The sequence below is a fragment of the Drosophila grimshawi genome, unplaced genomic scaffold, assembly GCF_018153295.1.
Source record: "Drosophila grimshawi isolate 15287-2541.00 unplaced genomic scaffold, ASM1815329v1 contig_311, whole genome shotgun sequence".
NCBI classification, from domain to species: domain Eukaryota; kingdom Metazoa; phylum Arthropoda; class Insecta; order Diptera; family Drosophilidae; genus Drosophila; species Drosophila grimshawi.
Window position 1 is genome coordinate 16,162,391 of NW_025063098.1, and position 17,569 is coordinate 16,179,959.

Sequence of the window (17,569 nt, forward strand, 5' to 3'; positions counted from 1 at the left end):
GTATTTGTTGCTTGTGCGATTATAATAGAAAACTGCTTACGTGCCAACTGTCGTCGACAAGACGGGTGAGTTGCGGAATGTTGGGGCACGGGGCCCCCAGACAGCTGTTGTTGCAAGTGTGTGTGTGCGCGTGTTATTGTGTATGCATAGTGTGCGTTGTGTGTGGTGTGTGTTTGCTTGTGCTACTCTAAACAAATGCAAGCAATATAATTACAATTTAGCATTTGTATAAAACAGTTTGTTTCGCTTTAATACTCTATTACTAAAGTGGGATAAAAATGAAAGTGCTACTGGCAGGCTAATTGCAAATCGATAGCATAGTTAATTGATAATCGATAAAACTCACAATTAAAGGCTAGATTCACTAAACTTGCCGAATCGTTAGAATCGCATGTCCAGTTTTTGAGATAGAGACATCAAAACTTGAAAATATATTACCGACAACCCCCCTTAAAGATCAATAAGAAATTTGTAATGTAAGTCGATAAAATCATCAATCTCATAAATTTTTAATGATAGAGTTACAGAATGTAAAAAAGTCGTATTACTAGTATTGGAAACTGGTAAGGGAGATCAATGAATATTCAATCCACACCACTCCCAAGTCTGTTGTTTGCCAGCTGTTTGTTCTGAGCTGGAATTAGACTGATATCAGAGTATAACCCAGTCGGTAACATCCGACTGTAATGATTTTCTTGTTAATTTTAATAGCCTATAAGTTTGTTGAAAACCTTGAAATATTCATGAGACACATTGAACTATCCTAATTCAAACAATATTTTTCACTTTGAAAATGTTCTTTTCCTTATTTTATGATCTTTTTTTCTTGAAGAAGAAATATGTGAAACTAAAATTAAAAATATATTTATTATATTTTAAAATATAAATATATTGCCAGCATTACAAACTACTGTTAAAAATATATATATGTTTTTTGTTTTAGTAGTTTATTGAGGCAATATTTTTAGAGCGTATTTTATCTGAGCGACACTTTATTTATGTTTTAATTTATAATAATTTTTGCTCAAATATTTAATGTGTAAATTACCACATTTGTTTCACACAATTTACATTGCCAAATTTGCTATCCAGATTTTTGTTTTACACAACGATCAATGTATAAAATTGATTGTGTAATGGAGGCAATTATTCACACATAAATTAATTAAAAACACAACTAGCTTAGAATACTGCTGGTATATATTTTGAAAACCTTGGTGAAGCACATTTATTGTGGCCATTATTTAGAAAATGTTGAAATATAACAAAAAATAGTAAATCGTGTCAATTTTATTGCCCGTCTAGTGAGTCAAAATGAATATCCAATTGGCCAGACGTGTCTGCCGTATCAGATATTTGAGTTAAGAGTATGGCTGGAAGATAGCCCAAGTTGGCAAACTCGGCAGCTGGCCGAATCTAAACCGTGCCCAGACGTCCAGGCTGCTACGTGCTGTATTGTCTTATAATGTGACGTGTAATTTGTGTTGCATTGAAAGCTGTTGTGCAGCAGTCTCAGAAAAAGAAAACAAATTGACATGCTGATAAAAAAACTCATAAAAACAAACAATGAAAATAGATATATGTGTGTGTGTGTGTGTGTGTGTGATTTACACATGTGGACACAATAATACAAAATATTTCGTGGCAAGATCATTAACTATATCAATTGAAATACGGCACCGACATATTGTCTTGCTTAAATAATACTATTTTCTAATTGTGCAAATTTTTGGCATGCTTCCAGCATTTGTTGCAGCAGATTCATTAATTATTAGCATAGCTGTCATCATTAAGTGACAGCGTTTATTTATTAATGCTTGGAATATGTCTAAAAAAAAATGATGCGTGACGACGTGACTAAAAATATTTTAAATATAAATTGAATGGATTGAGAATTAAGAGAACTCTTTGGAACTTTGCCAAGAAGAATGAATTAATCTTTATGCATTTAATATTTTGGTGAATGGTGAGTTTTTGGTGCATTAATATTTAATAGTATCTAATATTGAATTCCTAATATATATATAAACTTAAAGTTGTTAAAATCTAGGCGTAAAAGCAATACAATTGAACACAATACAAGTTCAAGGTGAACAATAGCGAAACGACGCTATAACAAATTAGCAACTAAAGTGACTTAGAATTATAAGTTAGTATTTCAAATTAGTTACTGTGCGCTAATAGTACTGATTAAATACTTGACTTTTAATGTCACTAATATTGACTGCCAATAATACAGATTATATATTTGCCTATTAGATAGTCCCATTTTTAATTCAAAATAAAATAATAATTTGTAAACTAGTTAATCTTTTTTAAATTATAATTATTCATGAGTTTTTACACAATAATCACAAGAATTACAATGCTTTATACATTTTAAACAAATAAACTTGTACATTAAAACAGAAGAAAATAGTACACAAATCAGATAAAATAATTTTGTTAAATTAATTGATTAATCTGAATGTCGTATTTAAATGTAGTTAATAAAAAATAAAAATTATAGTAATACTAAGCGCTTAGATACTCATATCATAATCATAATATACAAAACGGGAGAAACAAGACGTTGACTTCATTACGAATATGATGATGAACTATTTGCATTGCTTGGGCAAAGTTGTTGCATTGTTGATATAATGCAAGCCGGGGAGAACATATACAATGTTTCTATGCGTGTTTGTAAGCATGTGTGTGTAAGCATGACTGTGTAAGCATGTGCAAACAACAGTCAACACTCTCGCTTTCAGTATTTTGAGAGCGTGTTTGCTCTACTTTGGACTCAGTCGTCCGGGGTTGTGAGCCATTTAGAGGTTAAATTGCGTTATTACGAATTGATTTGCATAAGTAATGTGCACATTGTAGTGCTTTTCTGGCGGAAGTATTAGCTAAAAGAGAAACACTAAATTGTTTAAAGTGGCTTAAAGTAAGTCCATCCAATGTAAATATTTACATTGATAGCCAAGCGGCTGTCAAATCTATTAGCGCGATATCAACAACGTCACGAGACGCCTAATCAGTATTTTATCAGCCTAATATAGGTGTCTGGTCCCCAAAATATAGCAACTGCAAGGCTAATGAGGTAGTTGGGAAAGGCACTCTATTGACCCGCCTCACAGATAAGGAAGGTATATGTATGCCTCTGGCTACACGCGGTCTTCGGTCGTCTAGCACGCCAAACCTGGCCCATTATAAGCACGAAACATGGCAGAGAGTCGTGTCATCTCAGTTGGACAAGCTGTCCTGCAGTAATCCCTGTTATAACCAGATATTGATTAGTCGATATTCATGCCAATAGACTTCAGGCACCTTAAGATGACGACTGCAGCAGCTGTAGAGGAGAGGAAGCAATCTCCGGAACACTTATTTTGGTTGCCACCCTGCGCTTGCCAGGAAGCCCAAACCAGACCAAATCTATCAAAGCTATCAAACATGGGACCAGTCCAGATTGTGAAAATTATAAGCGCAACTTGCTGGATAAATCTTTGATCTCAAGTTAATAATAGACGGCATCACAACGGCCCAAGCGTAGCCTATATGTGTCGACATTACAGGTTTTTAACCGTTTAATCTAACCAAACCTGATGTGCGCTATTCGAACTATATCATTTAATTACTGTGATTATTGACTGGAATTATTAGTATTGTTATGAATATGTTGCTGGTTAGTTGATGATAATGATGAAGGCCTTTGGGTAGATTAAAAGTTTCGAGAGAGAGAGAGAGAGACAGAGAGAGAGAGAGAGAGAGAGAGAGAGATATCTTTATAGGAATGAATGCTTTGCGCAAATAAAATGTTTCGAGAGAGAGAGGCAGAGTTGTATTGTCCAAACAAATAAAAACTGTTTGGTTTGCCGACCATATGGTCAACACACATAGGCCACTCCTCTTCAGTGGTATTCGCGTGAGCTAAGATCAAGAGGTGATCCAGCTGGTTGCATTACTCTAACTGTTGTAGACTTGCTAGAGAGTGGCTTCCCAGGGTAGCGAATCGCTTCCTGGCAGAATCAATGTTCCGGAGATTGCTCCTCCTCTTCTCTTGGAGCCTGTTGTCACGAATGCCCACAGCCAGTGGCGATTTCGATTACACAGCTCTCTGCTGTGATTAATGACAATACATTTATTTTCCACAGATTTTAATCGAACGGCGGCAAAATTAAAGTCTGAGTTTAGTTTTTACGATTATTAAATTCATGCATAAAAGGTTCAAAATAAAAACGGAACTCGATTTTGCAAAAAGGAATGCCTCAACATACACGGCATGCAACCGGCAGAGCTAATTAAATTATTTTTTCTTTTATATTTTATTTTTTAACCAGTCAGCCAGCCAGCCAGCCAGCCAGCCAGCCAGCCAGCCAGCCAGCCAGGCAGCGAGGACGTCCCTGGCCTGGGCTTAGGATCATACTGCTTATTCGACTTATTGGTCCTCTGCTTCATTTTCAGTTGCGCCTTTCACAAAGTTACGCGCTGTAAAAATCAGCTTAAAAAAAGACATCACGTTGTTTTATGTTTTGACAGCACGAAAACAACAAAAACAACGTTGTAAATTATAATTTAATGTTTGAGATCGCAAGCCAATAATGTGCTTCCAAAGGGTGCCTAGATGAAGAGCCTACCTAAGCTCCTAGCTAAAGCAATGCCAATTGTTGCGGCCAAATGAAATAGTAGCCATAAAGCGGACATTGAACCTGTGCCACAACATAAAAAAAAAAAAAAAAAAACTAAAACAAGAATCGTCAGCAACAAGTTTTTAAAAGCGATACTTAGAATTGCGAAAACACCAAACGTTGATTGCTAATACTAATAACTGCAGTCGTAATTTGGGTCTTTATTGAAACTGGCAATAAGAACGTTCACACACACAAATATATATAATTTAAAGGGTTGTTTTCGGCAGCTCTAAAATTATACTTTTGGATGGATTTGGATGGATTCGAAAACGCGAGTTGAATGAATGTTTTTTCTATAATAATAGTTTTCACATAATTTATTTAATTATTTATATATTTTTTTCTACTGAAAATTAGAAGAGAAGCCTTTTTAATTTTAACATTTTTTTCGTGTATTTAGAAATGTGAAAATGTGAATTTCAAGGGCAACTTATACCAACGTACTCGTATATCCAAAGAAAATTGTCAAGCGATGTTTTTTTTTTTTTTTTAATAATCGAGTCGTTGAACTTACACGTACCGCAAGCTGTGTGGCAAATTGCCGACGCAAGCGATACAATCCGATCTGCTGTGGTTGCAGACCAACATCATGTCACAAAATACGGTCATTGTGCCTCAATACATTCTCAAGTTATTTTTTTCTCTAGCTGCACGGGTTGGTGGCTTCTGGTTGTGGAGAGTAAATTCTATTGCAAATACTCTGCATATTTGGATAATCGTTTTTTAATTGTCATAAGTGCTTAACTCCTACTACACTGGTTCAGAGATTTAGCTATCTCTTATTGTTTCCCCCTCTCAAACTTTCTTGCCCTTTTATGATTGGGTTTCTTCTGTGTGTTTCCCAATCCTGGCAAAGGATGTTGCACTATTTTATATTTGAATTACAATTTTAATTTGATATAATTCAAAGTGTAACTTTAGTAAACATTCCTATATTTTCAAACCAGTTTTTAAAATTGCGAACTGTGTTTAGACCACATAAATAAATGAAATAATTTACAAATGTTCTGAAAGCGTACAATTTTTCATGTTTAAATGGCAATCTCTTTTAAACATAATCGATAAAAATACAATAAGCATCGAAAAGCGCACTGCGAGTTCAAAGATTGAACATTCCTATTTCAAGATTTATAGCCAATAAAAAAAAAATACAAATGCAATTATTTGATCATAAATGTTAAATAAATATGGAAATTCATATGGTTTTTTAAATGACTTTTAATTAAATCCGGAATGATAATTGAATTGAAAGATAAATATATAAATATAAATAGTTAAGTTTTAACTATTTGCTTTTGGTTTTTTCTAAATAAGTCATCAAAATTGGAATGTTTGTGAAAAATTGTTTGAAGATTCTGTCGAAATAAAAGAAAATACGCAAGCCAAGCAAAAGCCAGTAAATAGGCAGCCAAAGTCGAGTCGAGGCGAGTCGAATCGACTTAACTCAAACCAGCTCATTAAATGCGTCTGCGCAACGTAATTTGCCTTTGAGACTCGCACGTTCTTATGACTTTCATCGTGGGCATGTTTCTCGAATCGCTGCTTGTCGTTACACACCATATAACCTCAAAAACACACACACACACACACACACACACACACGCACGCACACACACACATATACAGTTGTACATTTACGACTCAACGCGACATTTACAACTTTGATGCAAAAGCCACAGCATCTGAGAGTCTGTGACTCTCGTTTAAATGTTTTTTTGTTTTGTTGTTGTTGTTGCTGTTGTTGAATTGTAAAAATGTTGAAAATAAATTAAAAATGCGCTTAAAAATTGCGAGCAGCATTCGCGCAGAGTCATTGCCGATTTTATGGGCATTCTCTGTGAGCATTTTGGGTCCTAGCTAAAATCGTGGGCAGACTTCAAAAATTTTTAAAATGGCCACAAATTTAATGTTGGCAACAAAAACTAATAAATTGTTTAAGTAGTTGCTGCTTAATGACCATGTCTGTGCCAACGATTGGCATTAGCAAAGCGAGCGGTTTTCTTAATAGGCTTTCCAGTCTGTACTCGAGCAAACCGTTTCGAAAAGTGAGTGTTAATAAAACAAGCCAGGTTTTTAGCAACAATACAACTAAGCTTATAAACAGAGAGTGCACTTTTTAGAGGTCATTTAATACTTAAGGAATTTGTTAATTACACGTGATAAAAGTTGGGATGCTCTAATCGAGGCATGCTCGACTAGCATATACCCTAAATAAGCTCTTAATTGCAGAGGCGGTTTGTTCCTTACCAAAATAAGTTTCGATTAACAAAATGTGTCTTTCTCATCTGAACTTTACAATTTTCTCTTTACTTCATTTTTACTTTTGTTGTACGATTTAATTTTATATGTATAACTATTTAAATATGTATATGCAGTTATATAATTAAAAAAAAAAACGCTCTCAACTTTAGAAAATCACCAATGTTAACTCACTTTATTACACAAAGAGTATATTTTTATTAAAAAAAAAAAAAACACAAGTCAAGGTGTTTCTAAAAATAAGCGACTTTCTTTACTTAATTCGATGCTAAATTTTGATTAGATTTAGATATAAATTTATAATCCAATAGACAGAAACACGCTGCTTGCCACTTATGAAGATGACCCTGTGTTCAATGCCAACTCCACCACTGCTTGGAGAGCAGCTGCGGTTATACAGAAATTCCGGTGGAAATCTGCATCTGCGTATGGGTATGCATCTTTATCTGGAGCAAACACAACGTGTAAATTCAAAAGGCCGAAACTCAACTAGCCGCTAAAGCCATCCAGCAAACGCAGCATGAGCAACAAGCTGCATCATCGTGCCAACGTGGACATATGGGATTCCAGCTGGAAATTCTTGGCTGCACAAGACACACGACAGTTGTGCAGCAAATCAATCGACATACGAGTTGCCATTAGTACCGGTTGCATAACCATGTCAACCCACTGGCTCGTGTCCAACACAATTTGTGGAAGATGAAAGCGCCTTCATACAGGGGAACTCTGATACTGTCTCATTTGGAAATTAATGTGCAACATTTAATGTTATACATTATTTGTTAATTGAATTTCTTAACTTTAATTTCCTGTTATTATTCATACCTTAAAAAATGAATGTATTATAACCTTTAAAGGGTTGATGCATGTTTAACAAAAGTTTAATTTCCAGGGTGCTTATTATCTGTATGAATAAATCTCTAAAATAAGCTTTTTTGGTACTAATACTGGTTTGATTGTGTAAAGTACGTATAGCGTGCATGCCTTATTTTATTGTAAATTCTTAATCTGCGGAAAATGCATATGATTCTTATGAAATGCAGCCGATTGAGGAATAGCGTGACTCTGGGCATGCCAGCCTCAAGTACATGCCCTTGACAATGCCGATGAGTCCACTAAGTTGCTTTGAGCGTAGCATGTTCATATTTGAGCATATAATAACTATTATTATTAAACATAAGTAATTAATAATTAGTAGATTATTTATGAATATATTAGTTTGATTAACTAAACTCTATCTGCAGTCGAGAGAGCGAATTTCATTCATATTTTTCAAATTTCAAAAATGTTTTTTCCCGAAAAAGATACTTTTATTGCTTATGTTGTTTAAGTGTAAATTTGAATTTCAATTACAAATGTTGATTTGATTTTGCTACAGATTTTGTATTTAAATTCAAATTGAAATTGCAACAAGTTTCCAATGAATGCGAATGAGTGGAAAACTCCAAAAATGAACTGCTGCAAATGACAGACAGGCGGGTCTCATTGTGTGGGCTCTTCATTTTATACTTTGTCACCGATGGTATCATAGTATATTGGTTTTATACAAAGTCCGTCATGCTGTCTATCCGTCTGTCCGTCTGAATGAGCGCAATTTGTCAGCGAGAGTCACCAAATTTTGCAAGTATTTTACTGGTAACTCCCCTAAGAGATCGATGAATTCTCATAATCTAAGAGCTACAGTTACCAAACTTGGCGGGAAGATTACTAGGGAACTCTTTCAGCAATTTCTTTGCGGCCACACACACTCCCGCAAATTATAAGGCAAACTGTGATGGTATTTCTTGGCCACACATACCCGTTTCTTTGGTACCTGTTATCGGCTGGTATTTCGCAGTCGGCTACGCCCGACTACATTGTTTTCCCTTGTTTTATTGTGATTTTTATTTTTTGGGTGTTTTTTTCAATATGCCCAGAATACCATGCACTTTATTTTAATGGACAAGCATTAAGCTGAAAGAGTTGTCTGAAAAAAAACATGAAGAAATTATGTTCGTGCCGTATATTTATTATGCGAACAGGCATGTTACAAAATTGTACACTCGATTTGTAATCAATATGGACGCGTTAAGCACAAGCTCTCGTTAGCCATTAAATTAAGTACATAATTGGACTAATTATAGCATGCAAGAGCAAACCTCAAGCTAAACTTGACTTTGATATTTAAAAGACGGTCCGGCACACCAAAAGGCAGGAATAGGCACAAAACTGGTTCGCTTTTGGTATTGTTTTGGTTTTATTCTTGTTATATTTAATGTTTTAATTAAGAGCTTGGGATGTCTTATATTATATATATATATATATATATATATATATATATATATCGTATGTCAAATTTATGAATATTAATGCTTGTTCTCGAATTTTATTTTAAGTTCACACATGCTAAATGAACAGTTGTTAAAATGGTTATTATTATTTAATTACCCTTTTTTGCACTCGATTGCATAGTATTGAAAATCAAAAGCTGAATTTAAAAAATATCATACATATGAAATTGACGTTAAGCCAAAAGGACAATATAGCAAAGTGAGAAATATATGCAATATTAGAATGAGGTAAACATTAAATATGAACAACATGTGCAATATATTTCAAATGCGCAATCTAATTTAATATTTGCATATGTTGACAACTAAAACTTGTATCAACTAAATCATTGTATATATATAATCATCATCGTGGGTGTGCGTGAGTGTGTGTGTGTGTGTGTGTGTGTGAGAGTGTGCGTGTGTGTGTAATGGAAGCAACGTGCAAGTTTTACAACCGGTTAGCCGCTTTACGTTGACTTTAACAAGTCTTGACTATAAACATGCGATTAGTGTAACAAATTTGTAGTTGCTGACTGGCTGATAAGTCGCAAGAAAGCCGGCTTCAAACCAGACGCCCGATCTAGACTCAGACTGCATGTAGGCTTATTAATATTCAAAACATTTAAATAAGCGCAGAGAGGGCTGATTCTATCTATCTCATTGTTATACCCTTATATCCGGAGAGTATTACAGTTTTGTCTTGAAGCAGACATCTCCAGTTCCAATAAGTATATCATAATGCTCCCATCGTAAAAATCAATGTCTCTTTTTGAAAAAGTTAGCTGTCAGCAGATTAGCTGTAGTCTTAAAGGGTATATAGTCTTAGGCATGCCACAGACAGCTGATCTTACTAGTTTGGTTCATTAACTGTTGTAAGTTAACACCGCATGCATGTGTGTGTGGGTGTGTGTGTGTGTGAATATGTGTGAGTGTGTCAGTTGGAGCAGGTTTGTTGCAGTTGAGTTTGCAGCATCTAAAAATATACACACGTAAATGGGAGAGCGTTGAACTGATTTGCATTTAAATGCAGCTAGTGGGAAATATTGTAAATATTTTTTCTGTTCGATTGTCCAATATTTATATTTATATATATATATAATATACATAATATCATAGCACTTCAATAATTGATGTTTTTGAATCTCTTCTCTCCAAAATCGCTGAAAGCAAAAATGAGTTTCATATAGTTGAAGACAATAAGGAGATTTAAAAATTGTTTATAGAATAAATTCGAATAATTTGTTACTTAAAAATACCTGGAAAATATGTGTATTTATATCAGAGTTATTACGACCATATAAATATTAATGAAGTGCAAATTCCAAAAAGGTGTACTTTAAGTGCAGAATACTTGTTGCTAATTGATATGTTGCATGCCACACGGAAGGGGGACACTCAACGATATTGTGCGCATCTTTGTTGTGTTCACTTAACTGAACAAGCAATTTGACCTACACAACTTATCGTGAGCTGTGAACCGAAATTTCTTCGAGGTGCAAGTGCAACACCTGCAAGTGATGCATGAGTAGTTCATGCGTCGCTAATTGCCTTCTATATTTTTAAATGTTTTTGTGTTGCAGCCCTTTCTCTGTTAGTTCCTGATGGGATCTAATTACATATGATGATTGCTTAGTTTAATCAACTGGAATTATAATAATGTAATTAAACGAATTTTATTACTCGAATAGTTATATATTATATTATATTTTCCCATAATTATATTTGGAATTCTGTTTGTTTGTTCTAAAAGTGATTAAATGTTATATGAAACAATCATGTAATCTCCATTGTGGTTCTTTGAATAAAAATGTAAAAATCGCAGCATAAAAAGAGGATAAGAATTGTGCGTAAACTAATTGATTTCCAAGCCCAAAACTGCAAATTTAAAATTGGAAATTTGCCATGCTGCATAAAGCACTAAGCAGACAGCACAGACAATCCATTGCCTGCTTAGTGGTATAAGACAACTTTAATAGCTCAATAAGATGATTACTAGTTAACGTTAAATGTGATAGCTCTTTGATGTTGGCAGCCGACTGGTCAATAGTACCTCTTCCTGCTGGCTACATAATTAAAAAACCATTTGTGCGCATAATCCTAGCTCTCTGAAGCTCAGCTTGCCACAAATACTACCGCAAAAAAAAAAAAAAAAAAATATATAAAAACATAATTAAAAGTAATGCCTTCGCATTAGCTGGAAAATAGCATAAATTATGCAACAAAATGACTTGTTTTTGATCCCTGGACCGCCTCAGAGAGTAACGATTCCAAAATGTAGAATAATAAAAATGTAAAAAAAAAAGAAAAAATAATTTAAAGACCTACAGCAGCAACAAATATGGCTGCCATTTGAAATGAAATCGAAAACACAACACAAGAAGCAAACCAAAAAAAAAAAGAACACGCAAAAGAACGCAAAAATACATTTTTACAACTTGAATTTTACGAGCGCCTCAAAGTTTTGCTGTTCAGTTTGGTGTTCTGGGAACATGTTGAAGAACGAGAAGAAAAAAAAGTAGAAGACGAAACAGATGAAGAAAGACAGTCTGTCTTTAAGGACCCGAAATTAGCGCAAGCGCATTAAATTAATTAACTGAACTGAAACCGAACCGAACTCGAAGTTGAAGTCGAAGTCGAAGTTGAAGTCTATCGATTCGCCACCTGCTAACTGGCCAGCCACTTGACTTTAACGGTTTAACGATGATTCCGTGTACAACGAAATAAACCCTAGGCCAAACCTATCCAACTTAGAGTTAGCCAAGTTTTACGACCAACCAACCAAACAGCCCAAGCCAAAACACCAAAAGCATTTTCATTACAGTCTGGCACTCTTAGTTGAAGTTCCATTTGCAGTTACGTGACTACGATTAGAAAGCGTGATTTTCAAGGGCTCCGAGGGTGTGGGGGTTTTACGAAAAGCGAATTATTAAATCAAGGAGTGACACAGAGAGAGATGGATATATATATATATATATAGAGAGAGAGAGAGAGAGAGAGGGAGGGAGACCATCAAGACATTATGAAGCAAGTCTGATTGCTTCTCAAGAATTGCTTGTATTAAATTCATTCAGTAATATTAATATAATATTCGTTGTACTTTATGGCATGATAAAGGAAAGGTGTATATATGTATGTGTATATATATTTATATACCTACTCATATAACTTGATCGACATATATAGAAATATATAGATGGTAAGCAAAAGTTAGATGTCATACGTATCTTTATTTCTTTATATGTCGACACATATTCCCATATATATATATCTGATTGCAATATTTTACAGCACTCATAGAAAATATGACGTGAGCTCAAACAGCTTATGGCAATTCTTATAGACAAGGATAACCGTAACTAATTTATTTTGAGACCTTAAGCCGACAAATCCGAAAGCAAATCTGAAAGAAATCACCTGTTTACCAAATGCAAATCACCTGTGTCTGTGTCGGTGTCTAAAGAGTGTCTATCTTACAAAGTTGCTGTCCGTCATATTAGTGTCAATGTTGTCTGCATAATAATAAGGCTCGCCTATTTAACAACATACTCCTCATTTAGTCAGGTTGTTTTCCATAATTGCCAATCGGTTAAAGAGCATATAATATGTACACAATGCACGCATACAAATTCTGAATTATCTGTCCAAGCAGTTGCACATAACCATTCATCAAAACAGTGGGGCACACTATATCAGCAGATTCGCAGCTAATTTGCTTCTTATATGATTTGCCAACTGATTTCACATTGCATGAGCCGGCAACAAGTAGACAAGCAGAGAAGCAGAGAAGCAGACATTTTCAAAATATCAATTGTGACGCGGGGCGACAGACTGACGGACTTATGGACTCACACACTCATGGGACTCTCCCCACGAGGGGAACCAAGAGTCAAGAGGCAGTCACTCAAAACGGGAGCTAAGACTGTCTTGTTTGCACTGGGTTTGCTCGCTGTGACGAACACTGTCTGCAAGCACTTAATCATACAGAGAGTCGTCTACCTGGCCAACTCATTCGGCCTTAACTTGTGGTGGTCGTGTTTGAATCGCGAGTTTGTGTTCGGGTTTCAGCAACATTGTTGCCGCACTGACAACCCACTCATTTAACTGGATCGCTCGCCAAACCAGACCAGCACACCAGTGTGCTAAGCAACTACATTCGGCATTCGGCATTCGGTATTCGGTATTCGGCGCTTGGGCACTTGGGAATTTGGCATTAAATGGTGTGACGATCACGCTCAAATTTCATTCCTGGCGAGCATTCAGAATTGGCATTATTGTGGTGCTCTTTTTATAGAAGGGAATGTCTACACGTGCCGCACTTCTGGCAGACAATTCTGCGCAATGGTTCTGTGTGGTTTGGCTACACTTCAACAAACAGCATTTACAATTCAAATATGAATTCGAGTGATGAATAGTTGACTAATTGTTGTTGCTAACATTTTTGGACTACTTTTCTTTTGATGCCCAGTCTTTAAAGGTACTTACTAAAGCAATTTATCAGTTTCTTGCAATTAGTTGTTGATTTATGATTGAGTATATCCATATATATATATATATATTTATACTTTTTATCTTTCATTCTTAAGTTACTCTGAATGCAATAATAATATAAATCAAGCTGGTATTCAACTAATAATCAATTATTTGTTAATTTACAAAAAACATAGGTATATTTTTGTTAGTTTAATATTATTTAAACTTTTTTTAAATGACGTACTTAATATTTGGGGAAAATTTTAAAACTTTTACTCTTCTTTTTGTAGATCGTTTCTAAAAGCTACATAAACAGCTACAAATTTATTAGACATGGTGCAGACACTATTGAATGTGTGGTGCCGCATTTCCGTACTTTCTTGCTAATTGTGTCACAATTTTGTTGGTCTGTCGCACACAAATGTTGCCTTGCCACAAATGCCTACATATTTCTTGATGTTCTTATCACTTTTCATATGGATGTCCAAGTGAGCAGACATAAATACAGGCGACAGCATTCGCAGACACAAAATGCATCTCTAATGAAGCAATCCTGATTTAATTACTATCGTCATTTTTTTCTTTTTAAGATATGCCTACGTGTAGAAGAGGGCAAACTATGTCTAAGAATAATTATCTTACAGACACCAGTAAAACGTGGATTCGTGTGTGAATGTCTGAATAGGGATATTAGCTACTCACTGAATAGTATTATATAGATATATGACATTGGATCTATATGATTAAACACATCGTGCTGATTGAGGAAATGTGTGTTTTATGAATCGAAAATTTCGCCTTCTGTTACAGTTTGTAACAGGAACCGAAAACAGAATTGTAATTTTAATAATTGAAATTTTAAAATCAGAGTCAACATTAAATATTATTATACGAAACATTTATAAGTGTATATATAATATACTGTGTATATTATTAAAATACAAAATACTATAACAGAATCGAAAAACACAATAAAAATTGTTGAAGCTTTTCATAACCTTTACCTGAACCTATACCAATAAAGGAGCAGTAACATTACTTACAACATTCCCTAATTCAAGAGAATAAAAATTTTTATAGTTAATTAAGAAATATTTTAAGAAACTTTTTTGATCCTTACTCTCATTGCTGTGTTTCTCGATGAAATTATTACATTTGATAAATATTATGTCAAGAAAGATATACACTTAAGATTGTGGTTTTTCTCGAAACAATGTTATCGATAAAATAATATAAGAACTTAATTCCCAAGTTGTAAGATCGCCGTTGTAATACAGACATGACTAAACCGATTCTGTCTGTTGATCAAGGATATATATATATATACTCCAATACTATACTTGATTACATATTTAGCAATTGAAATTGAAATGGCGAATAGTGAAAAGGTGACACCACTTACCGAGTGGCACATTCTTGCGAGTGCTTGACACGGAGATGGGCAGCACGGCGTTGCCAGATGTGGATGATGGTGAGGGCGACGATGAGTCGCAGGAGCCCTCCAGGGATTGGGCGGGTGTTGGCACCGTTGACATGTGATGATCGACGCTGGTAATTACGCTGATGCCAGCACCGCCAGCACCACTGGCCCTACTAGTAACACCGCCACCACCACCAGCAGTTGCTGTTGCACCGCTGCTTGTGGCAGGTGCCACATTGTTGCTGGAACTGGCGCCACCAGCTGAGCTGCTGCTAGCTGCACCCGGATCACTGTGCGATGGAGATCTTAAGGCAGCCTGATGAGTTTGCTGCTGCTGCTGCTGCTGTGTCTGTTGATTGTTGTGGTGCTGTTGCTGATGGTGGTGTTGCTGTTGCTGTTGCACTACTGTGGCCGCTGCAGCGGCAGCCATTTGTGCGTGATGCACATGTGTATGACTGTGCGAATGGGCGTGCCCTAAATGCGCTTGCTGCGACTGTTGCTGCGTCTGTTGTGTCTGCGTTTGTTGATGTGGTGCTTGTGGTGGTGCTGTTACTGATGCTGCCGCTGCTGCGGCTGCGGCTGCCACAGCCGCTGCCTGCTGATGATGCAGCACATGTGCGTGATGGCCATGACTTTGACTATGATGCGAATGTGCTGCATGTGGGTGGCCATGGGCGGGGCCATGCACATGATGATGATGATGCCCATGATGCCCGTGATGGCCATGATGGCCGCCAAGCAGCGATGTTGGCGTCGTCGTACCCGATGCCGGGGGCACCTCATGTATGTGCAACGAACGCTGCTCATCCTGGGCCTGAGCGCGTCGCAGCGCCGTCTGCAAGGCCATCACACGCTGACGATCGGCGGTCAATCGGCACTTTTCGCACGTACAATAACGAAATTTGCAATAGCGTTTGTGCCCCTTGAGCGTTATCTTGAGGCCGTGATTGCGGCACCGCGCACAGTTGGGCGGTGTGCGCGGGGAAATGGAGCTGCCACTGCTGCTGGAGGCGCCGCCGCACACATCGTTCTTGGAGTCGATCATGTCCGAATCGGACATGGTATCGCTGTTCCAGTTCTCCTCCGAAACCATGCCACCAAACAGTAATCGATATCTCTGCTCAATCCACCAATGTCTTCACACCTTGTTTGCCTTTCAGTTTAGTTTGCGTAGTTGTTTTTTTTTTTTTTTGTCTTATTTAATTTAATTCAAATTTGTGGTTAATTATGTCCCATGCAGCACATGAGTTGCATTTTTTTTTTATATTTTAATCAACTTAATAAATTTATGTAGTAGCAGTAGTGGATTATAAGTATTAAAAAAAACGCGTTTTTTATTTATGTTAGTTTTTTTGCTTTTGAATATATGATTGTGTAATTTTATTAAGTTTCCCACTTTGATTACTTTGTTATATAATCAATAGATTATAATCCGATTTAATATTGTGCATAATAAATTTATTTAACTTTTTTTCTTTCTAGATTTTATATTAATTTTCGAACTGTTAATAATTTTTATGTTGATTTAATAGTTTAATTAAAGATTTTAAAATGCTTTTGTGATGCTCCTTTACAATTTTAATTTAAACTTGTAATATGTTAATTTTTTTATGTAAGTTATTCGAACAGTATATATGTATGTATTTCAATTTTTCCGATTTGTATAGAATGCGTTTTAAATAGTTTATCTGTATATTGAATTAATTATGTTGATTTTATTTAATTTATTTCCTATGTGTTTGTGTAGGTGACTTATTAGTTTATTTTTATTTTTTATTCTTTTTTTGTGTTGTTTGTAATATTGTAATATTGATTCCTGCAAAGAAAAGACAAATATTTGATTAATTTCAAAATGTCGGCACATTTAACAACTATTTCCTGTGTGGTTAGCAAATTAACAGCCCCAACGCACCACCCAGCCATCCACTAAGGCAGCTGTGCGTTTCTTGGGTAATTTTAGCCATGCGAAAAAGAAAAATATTTAAAAAAAAAAACTCTTTGTGGTTGCTGATGTAATCGAAAGACTGGCAAACGTTTATAATTTGCCGATCATTTTGCATATATTGCATTGCATGTGTTTTGGATGCATTTGCCTGCAACAATTTTTCAGGCACTTTCTTTAGCGGCCTTTTCTATTTGCCGATGTTTGTTTCACATTTTTAGAACCCTGCACTTGGTATTTTAATTAATGAATTAATGAATTTTGAAACGCATGAAACGATACGTTTACGAGTACATAGGTAATTATATGTTGATGATATACATATATATAAATATATATATACATATATGTATATATGTAACCCTAGCCAAGTCGATTTAGACAATTTAGTCTGCCTGTTTCTATTGCGAAGTATTCTGCCACTTTTATGATGATGGAATTTGGAATATATTCGTATAACTTAGGAACAATCGATGGTTTTTTTTTTGCTTAA

The 17,569-nt window shown here is 35.5% G+C and overlaps 1 protein-coding gene across 3 annotated transcripts in view; it reads right to left on the bottom strand.

The window, feature by feature from the left end:
- Positions 1 to 16,340, bottom strand: part of LOC6567977 (protein doublesex) — a 44,757-nt gene extending 28,417 nt beyond the window's left edge. For 2 of the 3 annotated variants that reach the window (XM_032739917.2, XM_032739918.2), the window contains exon 1: positions 15,117 to 16,339. In XM_032739917.2, coding sequence (XP_032595808.1) covers positions 15,117 to 16,227 — 1,111 coding nt within the window. In that variant the 5' untranslated portion in view covers positions 16,228 to 16,339. Of the gene's footprint in view, positions 1 to 15,116 lie in introns of all 3 variants that reach the window. The other variant, XM_043215178.1, reaches the window with a different exon arrangement.
- Positions 16,341 to 17,569: the final 1,229 nt, after the last annotated feature.